Source organism: Hylobates moloch, unplaced genomic scaffold (genome assembly GCF_009828535.3).
Source record: "Hylobates moloch isolate HMO894 unplaced genomic scaffold, HMol_V3 SCAFFOLD_7, whole genome shotgun sequence".
Lineage (NCBI taxonomy): Eukaryota > Metazoa > Chordata > Mammalia > Primates > Hylobatidae > Hylobates > Hylobates moloch.
This window is the reverse complement of record NW_026652282.1, coordinates 101,786,765-101,806,060: the sequence shown is the minus strand read 5'-3', so window position 1 is coordinate 101,806,060 and position 19,296 is coordinate 101,786,765. Positions and strand designations below refer to the sequence as shown.

Genomic DNA, 19,296 nt, shown 5'->3' with positions numbered 1-19,296 from the left:
TGTCAGGTCTCTACCATGTAAGAGTCTTAGAGAATTAGGCGATACAGAGAGAAGCAGAGATGAAAGATGAGACAGAGTGACAGCCTAGATACCATTTGAGTCCCTTGATCTAGTTGGTTCTGAGATCTGCCCTATTCTTCCCAGTTACGTTAACCAATAAACTCAATTTTCCTCTTAAGCTTATTCAAGTTGGGTTTCTGTCACTTGCAAACAAGAGTCCTAATACAAGCCAGATGTAAAATAAATATACAGAATCCCATCATTTCCATTTTTTTCCTTTTCAAAGTATTATTAAATAGCTCCCTTTTATTTTCCAATATTTGTTATAAAAATGTTCAAACATGCAGAAAAGTTTAAAGAATTTTTACAATGAACATCAATACACCCACCACCTAGATTTTAAAATTAACATTCTTTTGTTATATTCCAATAATTTTCTCTTATTCTAGTAATAACAGAACTAGACATTATGTGTGCATATATATATCCCATTCACAACAGTGTGAAACACCAACAGACACAGACTAAAGCCTTAACAACACTTGTCTCTCAAGACAAAGGACCAAAAAAGGAGCAATCTCGCAATCGAGAAAATTTTAGATAGCTAATCTAGTCAAGCCAAATGCCATGGGAAAAAAAAAAATGCAGATTCACCCTTACCCATGCCAGCAATGGCAGAACAGGAGCCTAGACTTCGGCTCTTAGAAGGCTCCAGTTCCCATCTTCCATCCCCCACCTTTTCCCGCTCAGCAGAGACCACGTGGAGAGCCTGATGCCCCTCCCCCTCCCCATGAGGGTGATGTCAGCACTACCCAATTGTGAAGACACAATCCCTCCCCAGCAGTTCAGTTTAGAAACTGCCAGTCTTGTTAAAGAACAGCCTTGGCTTATCTGTTTAAGTCCCATAGGTAGTATTACTAGAGAATAACTCAGGCTTTGGGAACTGTGTAACTCTGAGATGGTTTGAAATTTTCGTTTTGTTTTTCTTTTGGCTCCAACCAGGCCTCTGTTGTTAGTCTAGTGGGGTTTCCCCTGCAGAGATTGGTCAGCTATGCTGTCTATCATCCTGGAAGGTGTTAAACACACAGGAAGGCCAGCCTCGGCGGGCAGGATCTAGCCTGAAAGGGCGGGCATTGCTAATGTGTTTTCAAAAGGTCTTCCCAATCCTCTACTCTAGACAGATCGGACCTTAGATAGAAGAACACAACGGATCCTCCAGTGACTGACGGTGAGCTAAAATGCCCTTTTGAGATCTCGGAATGTGGGGAGGATCTTGTTTAGGAACTTATTAAAGGTGGACCTGGTTATGTACCTGGTTATGGGTCACAAGACCTAAGCAAAGCCACATTTTTAGGCAATTTTAAGTTATTCTCAATGTTGTGCTAGCTTTCGTTATTCCCAAATATTTATAAGAGGTATGTTAAAAGTTACAGCCTTTATTCACCTGTGATGTGGATAACTTAGGGAAAAGCTCGTTAGAGTCATAGCTATTTGTGGTGAAGATCCTACCCAGCAAAGTGGTGATCACAAGATGGCCTTCAACAACCATAGCACTGCAGCTTAATGAAGAGGCAGGAACAGAAGAAAATTTGTGACCTGATTCAGATCGTAAGTGAGATAGTACTTTGAAGAACCTCCAGAAGTAGCTGGAGGACACTTTGAGGGGAATCTGTTTTGTTGACATTCAAGCCAGCAGGAGTTCAAGCCATTGTAATTTAAAATGGCATGTCAGGTTTCCAATTTAAGAGAGTCTTAAAAATGTGTTTTCCCTGCCAAATCAGCTTTAAATGACAGAAGAAAAAAACAAGTAAAAGAATAGCACTAAAATTGCAAGGGTTAGCAAGGAAGGATGTGATTAGCAGACCAAAATTTTCATAATTTCCTTGAAGATATGGAACAAATCGAATAAAATTGGCTGGGAAACTAGAGTCAATGAATTCATAACACTATACAGATATGGGAGAGGACTGCTGGAAAAGTGAATTCTCTGTTTTCTATCGTAGACCCAAAGGACGGATGATGTCACGGTCATCTGGATCAGGAGATGGGAGTGATGATGAGGCTACTACCTCTAAAGACGGTGGTGAGTAAATGAACTAGTAAAACTCAAGAGTTAAGTCTAAATAATTGTTAACAGGCCGGGCGCGGTGGCTCACGCCTGTAATCCCAGCACTTTGGGAGGCCGAAGCGAGCGGATCACGAGGTCAGGAGATCGAGACCACGGTGAAGCCCCGTCTCTACTAAAAATACAAAAAATTAGCTGGGCGTGGTTGTGGGCGCCTGTAGTCCCAGCTGCTCGGGAGGCTGAGGCAGGAGAATGGCGTGAACCCGGGAGGCGGAGCTTGCAGTGAGCCGAGATCGCGCCACTGCACTCCAGCCTGGGTGACAGATGGAGACTCCGTCTCAAAAAAAAAAAAAAATTGTTAACAACATGTCTAGGAAGCTAGAGTAAATTCTTTATGAAATTATTCCTCAGGGCTGGGTGCGGTGGCTCACGCCTGTAATTTCAGCACTTTGGGAGGCCGGGGCAGCGGTGGGGGGGAGGTGACGGGGGAGGAGGGGTTGGCAGGGAGGATCACCTGAGGTCAGGAATTCGAGAGCAGCCTGGCCAACATTGTGAAACCCCGTCTCTACTAAAAATCCAAAAATTAACTGGGCGTGGTCACGGCACGCGCCTGTAATCCAAGCTACTAGGGAGGCTCAGGCTAGAGAATCGCTTGAACGTGGGAGGCGGAGGTTGCAGTGAGCGGAGATTGTGCCATTGCACTCCAGCCTGGGCAACAGAGCAGGACTCCGTCTCAAAAAAAAAAAAAAAAGAAAAAAGAAAAGGAAGGAAATTCCTCAGAACATCTAGTGTAATGAAACAATTGATAAAAAAATTAATAGCAAGGTAGAAACAAATTTTCCCAGAGAAAACTGGGATCAGGGGATGGTGGTCAAGAGGGTACTCCTGTTTTTACTTTGTTTTTCTTGCTTTACAGTGAGAATGAATTCATGTAATATTTTGGCAAAAACTTTAAGGTTTGATAAAATTTAGTGTTGCTAAGGATATGGGGCAGTTAACAGTCATTCAGAAGGTGGGGATCATATGTTGGCACAACATTTTTGAAGGGTAAATATGACAGTGTATCGAAATTTTAAATATACCTTCCCCTTGACCCAATTCTACTTTTTCAAATATATCCTCAGAAATACTTTCATACATGCACAGATTTATGTTACAAGGATGTTCATTGGAGCATGTTTGTAGTCACAAAAATTGGAAATAACCAAATGTCCAGAAATAGGGGAATGGTTTAATACAATATGGTATATTTTTACTGTAAAATAGTATAAAGCCCTTAAAAAGAATGAGGTAGATCTCTATATACTGTCATGGACAGATCTCTAATATATATTAAGCGAAAAAAGCAAATTGTAGAGCTATATGTACAGTAATTATGCCATTTGAAAAAATATGAAAGCTTCCTATTTGTATATATACAAGTACATATGTACATAAATGCTGAGGAAGGTGATGCACCAAATTTAACAGGTAAAAGAGACACTTTTAATTTAATTTTATTTATTTTTCTTTTTTTGTATGCTTATCTGACCACCAACACTTACACTTTTTATCCTATATTCTTTTATATTGTTTAAATTTTTTCTTACACAAAGAATGTTTACATATCATTTGCATAACTAAACAGAACTGAAAGGTGACCATTAATAGAATGTAAATAGTATGTAGAACTCCCAAAACACTAATAGCTGAAAAAAGAAACAAAGGAAATTGTCAGTCCAGCAATGTAAGGTGAGAGAAAAAAGCAACAACAATAACGTGTGATAATTAGATTTTTTTAAGTGATAGGAATATGTATCCATATATAGTACACTATGTTGCCCTTAAAAATAGTGAAGTAGATCTGTGTGTAGTGACAAGGAAAGATGTTCATGATATAATATTAAGCAAAAAATAAAGTCACAGAAAAATTTATACTGTGTGATCCTTTTTTTAAAAAAAGCAAAAACTCTGCATGTTGGTTAAGTGTATAGAAAAAGATCTTTAATCAGCAAACTTAACTGAGGTTACCTTTGGGGGCTGGTTTTAGTTGGGGAACAGGGACTGAGTGGAGATTTCACCTTATTTTGTAGTCAAAGGTCGTTGAGACCTGGACATTTCTTTTCTTTTTCTTTTTCTTTCTCTCTTTTTTTTTTTTTTTTTGATGGAGTTTTGCTCTTGTTGCTCAGGCTGGAGTGCTATATGGCATGATTTCGGCTCACTGCAACCTCTGCCTCCTGGGTTCAAGCAATTCTCCTGCCTCAGCCTCCCAAGTAGCTGGGATTACAGGCATGCACCACCACACCCGGCTAATTTTGTATTTTTTAAGTAAAGACAGGGTTTCACCATGTTGGTCAGGCTGGTCTTGAACTCCTGACTTCAAGTGACCCGCCTACCTCAGCCTCCTAAAGTGCTGGGATTACAGGCATGAGCTACCATGCCTGGCCAAGACCTGGACATTTCTAACTGTACCTCTGGTTATATTACTCCCTTCCATATTTGATGCCTTTCAGTGGTTACCCATGACCTACTAGATAGAATCTAAACTCTGGAGGATGACATACAATATTCGCCATGATCTGAACCCAGCCCACCTCTCCGTCTTCATCTCTCATCATTCCTCCACAGGCCTACTGAACATCAGTCACATAGCATGGTAATATGGTTGTTCCCAGGTATCTGCAGGGAACTGGCTCCAGGAACCCTGCAGATACCAAAATCAGTGCATATTCAACTCCCACAGTCAGCTCTGCGGAACCCACAGATACAAAAAGTTGGCCTTCCCTTTACAGGTTTCCAATCCTGCAAATCCTGTGTTTTCCATTCCTGCTTGATTGCTGATGTGGAACCCGCCCATGCAGAGGGCCGACTGTATTTATTGAAAAAATATGTGTATAAATGGACCATCACAGTTTAAACCCTAGTTGTTCAAGGGTCAACTGTAAACAGTTGCCTAAATGGACCACGATCTTTCTCATGCCTCCATGTCTTTGCACACACTGTTCCCCTTTTCAAGTAATCCATAGATCTCTAGATCTCACTGTCCTGATACTACAAATTAAGTTTGGATTTGTATGATTAATATACAGATTACAACGTTAAGCCCCCATATTATGGACCATTCTTTCTGCATACTGTCATAGTCTGCCTTCAATAAGTCACCACTTCCCGTCTTGAAACTTTTTTTCAAAAAACCTTTTAGTTTAATTTTAAAAATTTCTGCAAACACTATGGCGACTTGTGTAACTTTAATACATACAAAAGATGTATGATGTGTAATTTATGGAGCATAATTATTAAATAAACGTCCAGGAATCCATCATCTGTGTGTAAGAACTAGAACATTACTGATGCTTTTGAATCTACCTAAATTCCCCTTCCCTAAATTTTCCTCCCACACTTCCCCTAGAGCAATCTCCTATCCCGGATCTTATATTAATTATTCCCCTCACCCCACTCCACCCCCTTTTTTTTTTATTATCTCCCTGTGTTGCTCAGGCTAGTCTCAAACTCCTGGGCTCAAGCGATCCTCCCACCTCAGCCTCCCAAGTGGCTGGGACTACAGGTGCATACCATATCACCCAGCTATTTTCCTTCTATACTTTAATACCTTTACCATATTATATATCTGCAAGTTTCTCTTATTTTTGAGCTTTATTTAAAAAGTTATCAAATTGTAGATATTATTTGGTGATTTGTGTTTTTCACATAACATTGTTTGAGACTTATGCACATGGCTGTAATTTATTCATTGTTCAGTGCTGTATAGTATTTCATTATGTGACTATACCACAATTTATTTAGCCATTTTCTTATCAAAGAATATCCTCTTGCCATCCTTTGAAGTCTGCATGCAGACTAGGAATAGAAAATCCTTAGCATGTTCTAAATCACTTTCTCCTTTGTGCCATGTCTCTATTTTTAACAATTAGTATATTCAAATGCAAGGATTGGCAATTTTTTTTTTCTGTTAAAGAACTAATAGGAACCATTTTAGACTCTGTGGGCCATATGGTCTCTGTCAAAACTCTAAACTCTGCTGTTTTAGCATAAAAGCAGCCACAGAAAATACGTAGACAAATAAATATTGCAATGTTCCAATAAAACTTTATTTACAAAAACAGGTAAAGGGCAGGGTTTGGTCCATGGGCTGTAGTTTCCAAACCCTGCTGTAGTTCATCTGAATTTCTGTAGTGTTGCCCAGTATTGTGGTTCTTATTATCAAGTCTGCCCTTGTCTTACTTTGCACGTGTCAAACCCTATTCTCCCCCTTTGTGATTCTCACCTCCTATATCTAAGAGTGAGCTTGACTTGTAAATCTAATTCCTGAACCAGTGTGGCTCAAGGCAAGAAGTGTTATCTGTAGCCACAGCTCCAACAGCAAGTAGGGTATATGAGTAAGATTTGGTACTAAGAGGCCTAAGATTGCTGTACCAGACTTGAGATTGGGATGCTGCCTTCACTTCCTTCATTAGCTCTTTAGAGTTTCTGGTTAGGACTGAAGTTACACTTCAATAACTAGTCTCCTTGCAATGTCCTGAATGTGCCTTACTCTCTCTTCCTTTAGGATTTAAATGTGCTTCCTATCTTCCTTCTTCATGCCCCCTGCTCCCTTTCACTCCCTTTGCCTGGCTAATTCCCACTCACTCTCGGGGATTTAAATTGGATTTCTTTCTCTAGAAGCTATTATTAATTCCCTTCCTCCGCTGCACCCCACCTCACCCTCCTAGGCTGGGCCAGGTGTCCCACCTCTGCGTTCTCATAGCGGCCTTTGTCACTCTGTCTTGTAATTGTCTGCCTTACCCACCAAATATATTACTTGGTAATAGAAACTTCCCTAAGGTGAGTGATAATTTAAAAGTTGGGCATTTAGGGATAGCTCTAAACCTACATTGCCAATTGAGAATGGAGGGCAAGGGTTGTCTTTGTATACTAAGGGAGTAGATCATAATGGGTCTGCCGGCAGGGTTCCTTCACTGTTTTCCTGGATTTGGCCAGGAGAAGCAGCCAGTTTCTACCTCTTGTGAAGATCAGCCACTGGCTGAGGTTCCAGCCAGAGAATAGACTGATTCTCTAGAACAAAATTACCACCATATCCTTAAATGTGCATTGCCTGCTGTTTTGTCCTACCTGCTTGATCGTGGCCTGAACTGCATGCAAGCTTGGTCTCCTTTTAGGCATTTTGTTTTGACTTATCTCAATAAAGGAGTTATTTTCTTATTCTTCATTTCTTTATCTTGGTGAGTGGGGCTCTGAACGTCTTTTTCTAACATGTCTACTACTTGAGACTATTTTATGGCAAGTCTCCTTACGAAATTATGTAAACTATGGGAAGTACTGTATTTGGAGTCAGTGAAGAACTGGACTTAGGTCTGTGTGCTTTGTGATTTTAGCAAATAATTTTAACCTCCTTTGCTGAGCCTATTTCTTATCTGTACAGTGGGGATGGTACTTGATCTATCTCACAGTGTGTTTATCAGGATAAAATAAGATTGCATGTGAAAGTGCTTTGAAAATTGAATTCAACTACAAATTGAATTTTGTGTTATTCTGTATTCCCTCATGGCATCTAGCACCATGCGTTGCTGAGAGTATTTGCTCAATACATTTTTGTTGAATGACCAAAGGAATTGGAGAGAGAAATAATGCTGTTGGTGGGAATAAAGGACATTTAGTAATAGAAGCAGGAAAAATACATGACTTGGTAATAGAAACTTCCCTAAAGTGAGTGATAATTTAAAAGTTGGGCATTTAGGGATAGCTCTAAACCTATATACCCAATGTCTGCTCTCTGCTTTGCTTATAAAAAATATTTAAATTTTCTTTCAGTATGATTTTGGCAACTTAGATAAGCTGTCAAACTTGATTAGGTTTTAAATATACAGTCATCAAAAAGCAGGATTGGCCCTAGGCAATACTGTGAGGTCAGCAAAATGTACTCTCAAAAATCTTTCCTTCCTGGTTGGTAACTTCACCTCTCACCACTCCCTAATGCAGTGGCTTCTCCTAGTTCTATTTACCTCCAGGCTCTTAGGACTTTCCTATTAGCCTTTTTCCTCCAAGAGGCATTCACCTTAAAGGGTTAGGAACTAAGTCTCCTTGGCTAATTTGCACTTTAAAAAAGGATCCTAGAGAAGGAGGCAATGTGTTATCCAAATGAGTGAATAAATAATCATGAAATTTCAGGCATTAAAGGGGATACAAGGGCTTATCAGTCCCATTCAAATCACAAGACATACTTATTTCACCTACAACTATGGTTTCCCAAACTTGGAGGTATGTAGAATTACCTGGAGAGCTGCTTTTTTTTCTTCAGAGTCTTACTTTGTCACCCAGGCTGGAGTGCATTGGCACCATCATAGCTCACTGCAGCTGGAACTCCTGGGCTCAAGCAATCCTCCCATCTCAGCATCCCAAAGTGCTGGGACTACAGGCATGTGCCACCACATGCAGCTAATTTTTTATTTTTATTTTTTGATAGAGACAGGGTCTCGCTTTGTTGACCAGGCTGGTCTTGAACTCCTGGCTTCAAGCAATCCTCCTGCCTCGGCCTCCCAAAGTGCTGGGATTACAGGCACAGGCATGAGCCACCGCATCTGGCCAAGAGCTTCTTAAAAATACTGATAATTGAGGTCCTCCTCACAGAGATTCTGATTGAATTGGACTGACTAGGTTTGGACCTGAGTAAAGATTAAAAAACAACAACAAAAAAACTCCCAGGTCATTCTATTGTACAGTGAGTTGGGAACCCCGGATTTAAATCTAAATTGGCACTGGGTGCAGTGGCTCATGCCTGTAATCCTACCACTTTGGGAGGCCGGGGTGGGCGGATCACCTGAGGTCAGGAGTTCAAGACCAGCCTGGCCAACATGGCGAAACCCCATTTCTACTAAAAATACCAAAAAATTTAGCTGGGTATGGTGGCGCACACCTGTAATGCCAGCTACTTGGGAGGCCAAGGCAGGAGAATCACTTGAACCTGGGAGATGGAGATTGCAGTGAGCCAACATCGCGCCACTGCACTCCAGCCTGGGCGACAGAGCCAGACTCTGTCTCAAAAAAAAAAAAAAAAAAAAAATCTAAATTGGCCTTGTCTGTGAGAAAAAGAAAAGCTGAATGCCATTAGATCAAACATTGAGCAGGGTGGGGTTGGAGGGACTTTGAGAGACATCGATAAAGTAAACAGAATGTTAAAAATAGGCCCATGCCATGGCACATCAGCTCGCCAAATATATATATATAGGCCCAGCAACTCCATAAGCAAGTCCTTGGCAGCACCCAAGGGAGAAGTCATCTGTGGCTGGTCTGGCTCCCCACTCCCAAACCCTCAGGGAAAACAGCCTATCTCTAACTTTTAGTCCTTAAATCTGCTTTCCAGATGGTTCACAGGTATGACAGATAAAATCTCTGAGCTAAGGAACGAAGTGCTTGAATGGTTGATGTACTAAGTCAGTAACTTCAGGTGATGTAAGATAAACAATTTTGTTAAAAATATGAAATTTGGCTGGGCGCGGTGGCTCACACCTGTAATCCCAGCACTTTGGGAAGCTGAGGCGGGCAGATCACCTGAGGTTGGGAGTTTGAGACCAGCCTGGCCAACATAGAGAAACCCCGTCTCTACTAAAAATACAAAATTAACCGGGCGTGGTGCTGCATGCCTGTAATCCCAGCTACTTGGGAGGCTTGAGGCAGAAGAATCACTTGAACCCGGGAGGTGGAGGTTGCGGTGAGCCGAGGTAGTGCCATTGCACTCTAGCCTGGGCAACAAGAGCAAAACTCCATCTCAAAAAAAAACCCAAATATATATATATAAATATATATATATACCTATACACACACACACACATACATATGAAATCTATTTACATTTTACTTAGCACATAGGTTCAGCACATGTTATTACTTTCCTTGCTTTTATATAGCAATCTCAGGATGGGAAACGGATGAATTCACATTGTGTAGTTGGATTATTTTTGCTTGAGCTTTGGCCTCCTCAGCAGCCCATTGGTGTTGATAGCATAACAAAGCCCTTATTATGATACAATCTTTACTATCTCAGCATTGCTTAGTTTGCCTTCTCTGTACTTTCCTGCTTCAAAGATGATCCTTCAGAAAAGTGGATGAAGAAAATGGGGACTGCCTTTTACCTAGTAGTTTTTTTGTTGGTTTTTTTTTTTTTTTTTTTTACTCTGTCACCTAGGCTGGAGCGCAGTGGTGCAATCTCGGCTGACTGCAACCTCTGCCTCCCGGGTTCAAACACTTCTGCTTCAGCCTCCCAAGTAACTGGGACCACAGATGTGCACCACCACGCCTGACTAATTTTTGTATTTTTAGTAGAGACGGGGTATCGCCATGTTGCCCAGGCTGGTCTCAAACTCCTGGCCAAGTGATCCACCCACCCTGGCCTCCCAAAGTGCTGGGATTACAGGTGTGAACCACTGTGCCTAGCCGTTTTTTCTGTTTTGTTTTGGTTTTTGCTTTTTTTTTTTTTTAAATGCATCTCAGAAACATCTTCAGATTCTCCTGGGCAAGCAGTCTCTCCCATTCCTAAGGAAAATCCCACCCATTGGATAGGAAGGCTTCCAGGAGTGTCTGTCTAGTGGCAAGGCACTGGTATATCTGGAGAGGACCTAAAGCACCCCAGATGGCTATAACTGTATGGCGTCCTACATTACACATCTTGATTCCCCAAGCACCCTGGGGAATCCCTGTGATCAAAAAGGGGAAATGGGTTACACTTTGCCTTTTTAGGGAGATGTCCACAGAAATAAAGGAATTGACATTATAAAAGCTAGCTCCCTGTCTTTGTTTGTATTTCTTCCTATACACATATACTTACCTTTATAAACAGCTTGGTTAAAAGGCGGCCAATAATAACTACACCTCATGTGGCAAAATTGTAAAGTTTAATTAATGTTTCTAAGGTATGAGTTGAACTCACAAGATGAAAGATCCTAAATATGGAATATGTGTTAAGTGCCCAGTCTAGTTTAGTCTGATAATGGCTATAATTGTATGGTGTCCTACATTACACATCTTGATTAGTGTGGCTCCCGTGAATTCAACCTTGAAAATGTATTTTAATGTTGAGAATGTGTTTAACGTTGGTTGGCAAACATTTGGGTGTACAGAATACATGCTTATGTTCTTCAACTAGCCTCAATTATTTGGTTCTTGATGTAAAAGATATTTTACAAACCAACTTGGGAGGTTTTTGTTTTTTTTGAGACAGAGTCTTGCTCTGTTGCCCAGGCAGGAGTACAGTGGCACAATCTCGGCTCACTGCAACCTCCACCTCCTGAGTTCAAGCGATTCTCCTGCCTTATCCTCCCAAGTAGCTGGGATTACAGGCACCCTCCAACGTGCCCGGATAATTTTTGTGTTTTTGGTAGAGATGGGGTTTCACCATGTTGGCCAGGCTGGTCTTGAACCCCTGACCTCAGGTGATCTGCCCGCCTCAGCCTCCCAAAGTTTTGAGATTACAAGCCTGAGCCACCTAGCCTTGTTTTTTTTGTTTGTTTGTTTGTTTTTTATAACAAGGTCTCACTCTGTCGCCCAGGCTGGAGTGCAGTGGTGTGAGCTTGGCTCACTGCAACCTCTGCCACAGGTTCAAGGGATTCTTTTGCCTCAGCCATTTGAGTAGCTGGGATTACAGGCGAACACCACCATGTCCGGCCTATTTTTGTATTTTTAGTGGAAACGGAGTTTCACTATATTGGCCAGGCTGGTTTGGAACTCCTGGTCTCATGTGATCCACCCACGTTGGCCTCCCAAAGTGCTGGGATTACAGGCATGAGCCACCATGCGTGGCTAGATCTGTGCTTTTTAAAACCAACATATAACTCAGAAGACTGAAGGGCTTAGATAACCATGTGAGATACGGAACTATTATTACTAGAATGTAGTTAAATATTAACAGGACTCAGCTATCATTTAGGTGAGTAGAAAAGTTTATCTTTGTATGGCAAAAGCAGCTTTCTCTTATCTTTATGTCCATTCCCTTTCAGTTACACTAATATTTGTAATTTTTTAAATGGCTAGCACTTCATATACCCTCCTAAAGATTTTAACTACATGAATTAGAACAACCTTGTTATTAAATCCTGAAAATGAGTCAGTTACTCCTCCCTTATAAAGACACATTATTTTATTCACATGCAATGAAATACTCAATTCAATAAGCATTTACCCTGCATTTACAGTGGTTCAGCATTTTGTGAACTGTGAGACACGATAAAGGAAAGCTCAATGTTTAAGGCGTCTTTCCTGGCCTTAAGAGTTTACTGTTTCTGTTTGGGCAGCAAGAACTATATGGTAGGCCCAGCACTTTGGGAGGCTGAGGCAGGCGGATCACTTGAGGCCAGGAGTTCGAGACCAGCCTGGCCAACATGGCAAAACCCTGACTCTACTAAAAATACAAAAAAAAAATTAGCAGGCGTAGTGATACACGCCTGTAGTCCCAGGTACTCAAAGAGGCTGACGCACAAGAATCGCTTGAACCCGGGAGGCAGAGGTTGCAGTGAGCCAAGATTACACCACTGCACTCCAGCCTGGGCGACACAGCAAGATTCTGTCTTCAAAACAAAACGAAACGAAAAAAACTATGTGGTATATTCAAAACAGATAGGAGTGCTTCCATCTGTCTCCTTTCAGGCCCCTATCTCCCTTCTCAGGGGTTCTAAGTTCCATTAGAGCCTTGCTTTCAGCAGGCTGTCATCAAATAGCAATGATATTGTCTAATAATGCCAAAGGTTGATTTGCATTTTAATCAGGGACTTTTCAAGACACAAAAACAAGTGGGCCTGTTTAAACAAAGTTAGAAAGTTGATTTATTTGCAGGGTTCTGATTCATCTATCACAAGATATACCATACAAGCTGCTTTTACTCCACTCACAATCCTGTCACCCCTGGTTTGTAAAAGCTCTGCTTGCTGGATTGTCTCCCTACTATCTATGATCGCCTACAGAGAGTAGACTCCAAATTCTTGGCTTGGTGTGCCAGGCACTTTTGAGCCTCATCTTCCTTACTCCCAGCCAGACATCCTACTTCCCAGCCTCACTGCACTTTCCATGTTTCCATAAACAGGCCAGGCCCTTTCACTCCTTGCTTTGCCCTTGTTTCCATTCCCCAGAATGGCTTTCATCCTGTTCCCTCTTGTCTTTTTGGCAACTCCCACTTTGAGACACAGCATAAACATAATCTCTGTAGAACTCTTCCTATTCCAGATTTCTCCCAAATTTCTTGTTTTGCCTCTTCTGACAGCACTTTGTATATGTGTCATAATATTGTTATGGAAATTAGTTTTGAAACTATCTTCCCCTACTGGCTTCTCAAGGGCAGAGACCTTGCATAGTCTTACCATACATGCTAACTGAATGCTTTTGCAGTTAGAATGATCAACAGGTTGGCAAATTTAGTTTTTGGTATTGTGTTACCTCCCTCTGAGAATGCCCCAAGGTTAAGTAAAAACTCCCAACAGGGAATTTACAAGGTTTTTGTTGCTAATTTAACCAAATTTAAAGATTTTTAAAATCAGTATTCAACTGTAAAGCGTGGGCTCATGAAAGACATTAGTAGAAAACACTGACTTTTGCCGATATTGTTCTAAAATGTCTCCTTTGGGACAGCACGTAAACTGAGATTTGGCAAAAGAAGGAAATGGGTCTTAGCTTTGTTTGGTCTATAAATTACTGAGTTAAGGACTGATAGAGCGGGGGTTAGGACGGTCCTGGGCATAGTGCTGGGTGGGTGAGGGGTTAGTTACCTATTTCTTCGCCTTAGAATACACCCTTAATTTGGCTAGCCAGCTTAGAAAATGCTCCTGGTAGTAAGATAAAAGGATTTACAGCTACATGAAAGAAAAAGGCATCAAAATTCAAGCCTTATTCAGCCTTCGGTCTGTGGTGCCCTGAGATACAACAGAAACAATTTATAGCGGCACCGAATCAAAAAGTCCTTTTCTTCCTATCTTAGCTCGTTTTCTTCTCCTTTCCTATCTTAACATCGGGACATTCCTCTCCAGCAGCGGGCATAATGGCACGATTATGTTTTCCTCTATTTAGGGTTACTCCCCTAGCCTTGCAACCACTCCTTATTCTTTTATCTCTTTCAAAGTTCCTATTCTCCCGGACCCTTACGTTTTATTCCGTCCCTCCCTGTCTCCTCCTCTTCCTCCTCCTCCGTTTTCCCAGCTAGCTCACTCCGCCCCTCGCCGTCACTACCTTCCCTCCCCCGAGGCTCCTTCCCGCTCCTCCCGCCACCCCCCCACCCCCTCGCCTTCAGAAAGCTCCAATCAGGAGCTCCGAAGGTGTCTCGAAGGCCCGCCCCCTCCTCCTATCCACTTTTCTTCCCCCCAGTTTCTCCCTCCCCCCTTCCCCCCCCACTCAAGTCCTGCGGACCTGGGGGCTTCGGGATCTGGGCGCTATGAAAAGTGTCTGCCCAGTCACTTCCGGTAAGGGCGCTGCGGCGCGGAGCTTCCCGCGGGACCGTTAAGAAGGGAGTGGGAGTTCCCGGTGGGCCAGGGAAGGAAGGCGCTGCCAGGAAAGGGGAGCGCGAAGGGGAGCGGGAGCAGGAGCGAACTAGCGCGAGCGTCTGGGGCACTTTAGCCGCCCCTTTCCAGCCGCCCCCTCACGCGCGAGCTCCCCCGTCCCCCGGGCGGCTGCAGCGCTTCCCTCACCCCCACTCCCTGAGGTTGACACCGCCCCTCCCTCGGCGCCGCGTGACCGGAAATGGCGCCATCTTTAGCCTCTTGTGCTATTGACAATAACAAGCCCTGGTTCTTTCCCCCTCCCCCTTTCCCCCAACCACAGCTTCTCCCCTCCCAGGGAGAGGGAGAAAAGGAGGAGGAGCTGCAGCCTCACAGACTCGCTGAGTCGCTCCTGCAGAAAGGGGGGGAGAGAGATCGAAAAGCAGGGGAGGGGGACGGCACGGCCGTTTACCTGTCTGCCTCCTCATTCGCTCTCCCCCCTCGTTCTGCTCACTCCTGGTGTCAGCCTATCCGCCTTCCCAAACCCTCCCATTCCCCCGGTGTAGCCCCCCCTCCTTCACTTTCCTTCTCGTCCTCTGTGTTTCTCCTCTCTTCTTTCTTCCCTTCCCCCTCTAGCATTGCCACCTTCTCTCCTACACGCACGCAGGCATATAAACGTAGGTTTTTGATGCTCCTCTGCCTGTTGACCCCGCTATTTTCATGTTTCCAACAGGTTTTTCTTCCCCCAGTCCCTCAGCTGCTGCTGCTGCTCAGGAGGTCAGATCTGCCACTGATGGTAATACCAGCACCACTCCGCCCACCTCTGCCAAGAAGAGAAAGTTAAACAGCAGCAGCAGTAGCAGCAGTAACAGTAGTAACGAGAGAGAAGACTTTGATTCCACCTCTTCCTCCTCTTCCACTCCTCCTTTACAACCCAGGGATTCGGCATCCCCTTCAACCTCGTCCTTCTGCCTGGGGGTTTCAGTGGCTGCTTCCAGCCACGTACCGATACAGAAGAAGCTGCGTTTTGAAGACACCCTGGAGTTTGTAGGGTTTGATGCGAAGATGGCTGAGGAATCCTCCTCCTCCTCCTCCTCATCTTCACCAACTGCTGCAACATCTCAGCAGCAGCAACTTAAAAATAAGAGTATATTAATCTCTTCTGTGGCTTCGGTGCATCATGCAAACGGCCTAGCCAAATCTTCTACCACCGTCTCTAGCTTTGCTAACAGCAAGCCTGGCTCTGCTAAGAAGTTAGTGATCAAGAACTTTAAAGGTAACCAAGGCCAAAATCCATAATCACCTAATAAGGATTTGACACTCGAGGGGTCACGTGCTGTATTTATGTTAATATATTAAACAGTTTGGAGGTGGCCTAATGTTTTATGCATAATCAATGAGGTGGAGGGGAGGTCCTTTTTTGGTGGAGGGTTCATTTTCCGGGGGTGGTTAGGATCCTTGTGCTGAAGCATACACCGGGGTGTTTCTATGCAGTATTTTGAGGTCTTTTTCAACCTATTGTATTTAATCTGTTATTCTCTATAACACTGACAATCGGTATGATTGATCCGGATTTTACAGGTGAGAAATTTGTATTCTAAAGAGGTTTATTTATTTCAGGTGCATAGCGAGCCTTGGCACTGCTGGGATTTTTATTTTTATGCTTCAGTAGGCCACATTATCCAGTGCCTAGAAATGCAGGTAGCAATAGTGATCTTTTTATGCTCAAATAAGATTTATAATTAGATTTATACTGTATTCATGAAACTCATTTGGAAGCAGTATTTGAAGAAAAATTTATGTTCTCTGCATTTCTTTCCAAAGGTAGGGTTTGAAAGTGAAAAACATTGTGTATACACAGTAGTAGCTCTGTGTACCACTAGTCTAAAGATAGGAACAATTACTACATCTATTTTTTCCATCACTAAAATGAATTTTAAAGTGTCGACCTGCAGCTTTTAGGAAAATTTGTTAAGACCGTGTTTGAGATATGTGAGGAGAGTATTATGAATACATTGATGCAAATATAAAATCAGCAATTTTTAAAAATGTATTTGAGCTGAATCAATTTTTATCTGTTGAATGTGTTTCTGTTTTTCTGACTTACTTTTTCAACACCCTTAACTGCCAGGTAATCAGTGCTACAGTGTTTATTAAATAGAGAAGTAAATGAATGAACTTAAGTAATATTTATGAGATAAGTGCTTTGTGGCTGAATATTAGTATTGAGAAGATTAGGTTCTCTATGCTTGTGTTTTTAACATTGTGTGGAAATCAGGAATATGCTCTATTTTGTCTCAAGCAGAGGGCTATGGTGTTGTCTATTTTTAACCCTTTCTTTTTTATATCACTACCTTCCCATACCCAGGCTCTCAGTTTCTGATTTAATAGTAGAGCTTTCTGAAGTCAATATGAATTGTAATTGACTAACGTTTTCATTATTTCACTTAAAAATGTATGGATTTTATAGCTAAAGATTTTTAAATGAGTTATGATCCTGGTTGCATTTTCAAATTGGTTTCAGAGATTTTTTTCTCTCCCTCCTAAAATAAAAGCATATCATTAAGGCATTTGGATGTTCTAATTAAAACTTTTTTCCCCACACTCATTGCTAGTCAGTGAAGTTTAAAGCCTAGAGTAAGATGTTTCTTTCTATTCTGAAAATGCAATATGGTTTCTGGAGTCATTTCTTTCAATCTTTAAAAATTTCACTCTGCTCCTAAATGTAGTTTAAAACCTGAGTTAAGATGTTTCCGTTTCTATAGATGCTGCATAAATTTGGGGGTCAAACAGACCTGAATTAGAATCCCAGCTTTGCCATTGACTAGCTATGATGACCTTGGGCAAGCTTACTAAATGAGTTCCAGCCTCAGTTTCCTCGGTTGTAAAATAGATTCCTCAGGGTATTGTTGGGAAGATTAAGAGGCTTATAAAGTACCTTGCACATAGACAGTACTTTAAATCTCAGGTTAAAAATTCCTGTCGACTTAGGTTTTACACATGATGAAATAAGATCAGGATTGTTATTTTTTATGGTCATTCTTGAATTTTTATTTTTTTGAAGCAATACAATCAATAGGAGAAAAACCTCACCTTCAGTTTTAATAGGTGAGTCAAAATGACTTAAACAGTATTATGGCATTTCAAATTTTATTCTTTATATTAAGCTTAAATACAGTGGTTACTTTAATGATTAGGTGTAATAGTTATAAAGATCACAATTTACCCTAAAAATAGTAATGCTATTGTATTTTATGAATCTTTGGTTACTATATCTGACATGGTATTCTGATACCAACCTTTTACATATCATCTAGATAAGCCTAAATTACCAGAAAACTACACAGATGAAACCTGGCAAAAACTGAAAGAAGCAGTGGAAGCTATTCAGAATAGTACTTCAATTAAGTACAATTTAGAAGAACTCTACCAGGTATGTATTAATATGCATAACCAGATTTGATTAACATAAATTGAGGTGGGATGTATATGGATTTTGCTTTCTGAAATAGGTTCTTAAGTAGACTTTTGGTTCCCTTCTAATTTTAGTTTCTCCATTAATTGATGAACTCTATAATTAGACCACATATTCTCACATAAACCATGGGTACAGTCATACCAGTATAAGTTGTGCTTATCTTTGACCCCTCTGATAAGGAATTACAGTTACGTGTACCTTGGTGTAATAGAAGTTCTACCTATAATGTAATCCTATAGCATGAATCCCAAAGATGATTTCTGGTGACATGTCATTCTATTGTGATAATTGTTTCTTAGTTGTGTTACCTACCCATAGGAAAGGCCTCAAGACATGCAGATATTATTCATATCCTTTATTCTACCTCCTTCTTAATAGTAGACTTTGCCATTTCTTTTTCTTGTTCTTTACATTTTTCTAATACCTGGGCTACAAGATGCACCTTAGCCCAGAAATGAGTAGCAGTTTGTAGTCCAGCAGCTTAGTCTGAGGTTCAGATTCTTTACTTAGGAAATGGGTCCCTACACTTAAAAGTAATGTTAAGGGCAGTTACTAAGGGCAATCTCTTGCTACCAAGAAATTTTTCCCTACTGTGTATTTGACACACAACCAATTCAAGAAGTTACTTTCAGTAGGGTGTCAGGGATTTGGTGTTAAAAGATACTTCAGGCCGGGCACGGTGGCCCACACCTGTAATCCCAGCACTTTGGGAGGCCAAGGCTGGCAGATCATCTGAGGTCAGGAGTTTGAGACCAGCCTGACCAACATGGAGAAACCCCATCTCTACTAAAAATACAAAATTAGCCAGGCATTGTGGTGCATGCCTGTAATCCCAGCTACTCAGGAGGCGGAGGCAGGAGAATCGCTTGAACCCAGGAGGTAGAGGTTGCGGTGAGCCAAGATCGCACCATTGCATTCCAGCCTGGGCAACAGGAGTGAAACTCCATCTCAAAAAAAAAAAAATGATACTTCAGAGTACAATAGCTTGAATTTTTGTATTGATGAGTACCTTGTAAGAAATTATGTTGGTTTGATTTATCAGTATTTGTATATTTTAGTTGCAGAGCTAGTATGGTGATGGGCAAATCCCGGATTAGGAGTCAGAAGATGGGTTTGGGATCTAGTTTTGACTGCTGTTACCCTCGTAATCTTGGGCCAGGTACTAAAGCCCTCTCAGTTTTTTTCCTGTTTTTCTAAGAGATATGGGTCTTGCTATGTTGCCCAGGCTGGTCTTGAACTCCAGGGCTACATCAGTCTTGTCACCTCAACCTCCCAAGGTGCTGAGATTACAGGCGTGAGCTACCAAA

The 19,296-nt window shown here is 41.7% G+C and overlaps 1 protein-coding gene across 6 annotated transcripts in view; it reads left to right on the top strand.

Moving 5' to 3' along the window:
- The first annotated feature begins 1,002 nt into the window (after positions 1-1,002).
- The window catches only part of CUL4B (cullin 4B), a 53,049-nt gene continuing 34,755 nt past the window's right edge, over positions 1,003-19,296 (top strand). For 2 of the 6 annotated variants that reach the window (XM_032757551.2, XM_032757550.2), the window contains exons 1-2: positions 15,965-16,092; positions 17,829-17,944. In XM_032757551.2, the coding sequence (XP_032613442.1) occupies positions 16,071-16,092; positions 17,829-17,944 (138 nt within the window). In that variant the 5' untranslated portion in view covers positions 15,965-16,070. Of the gene's footprint in view, positions 1,229-2,003; positions 2,084-14,400; positions 14,497-15,244; positions 15,788-15,964; positions 16,093-17,828; positions 17,945-19,296 lie in introns of those variants that run through there. The other 4 variants (XM_058441409.1, XM_058441410.1, XM_032757547.2 and 1 more) reach the window with 4 other exon arrangements.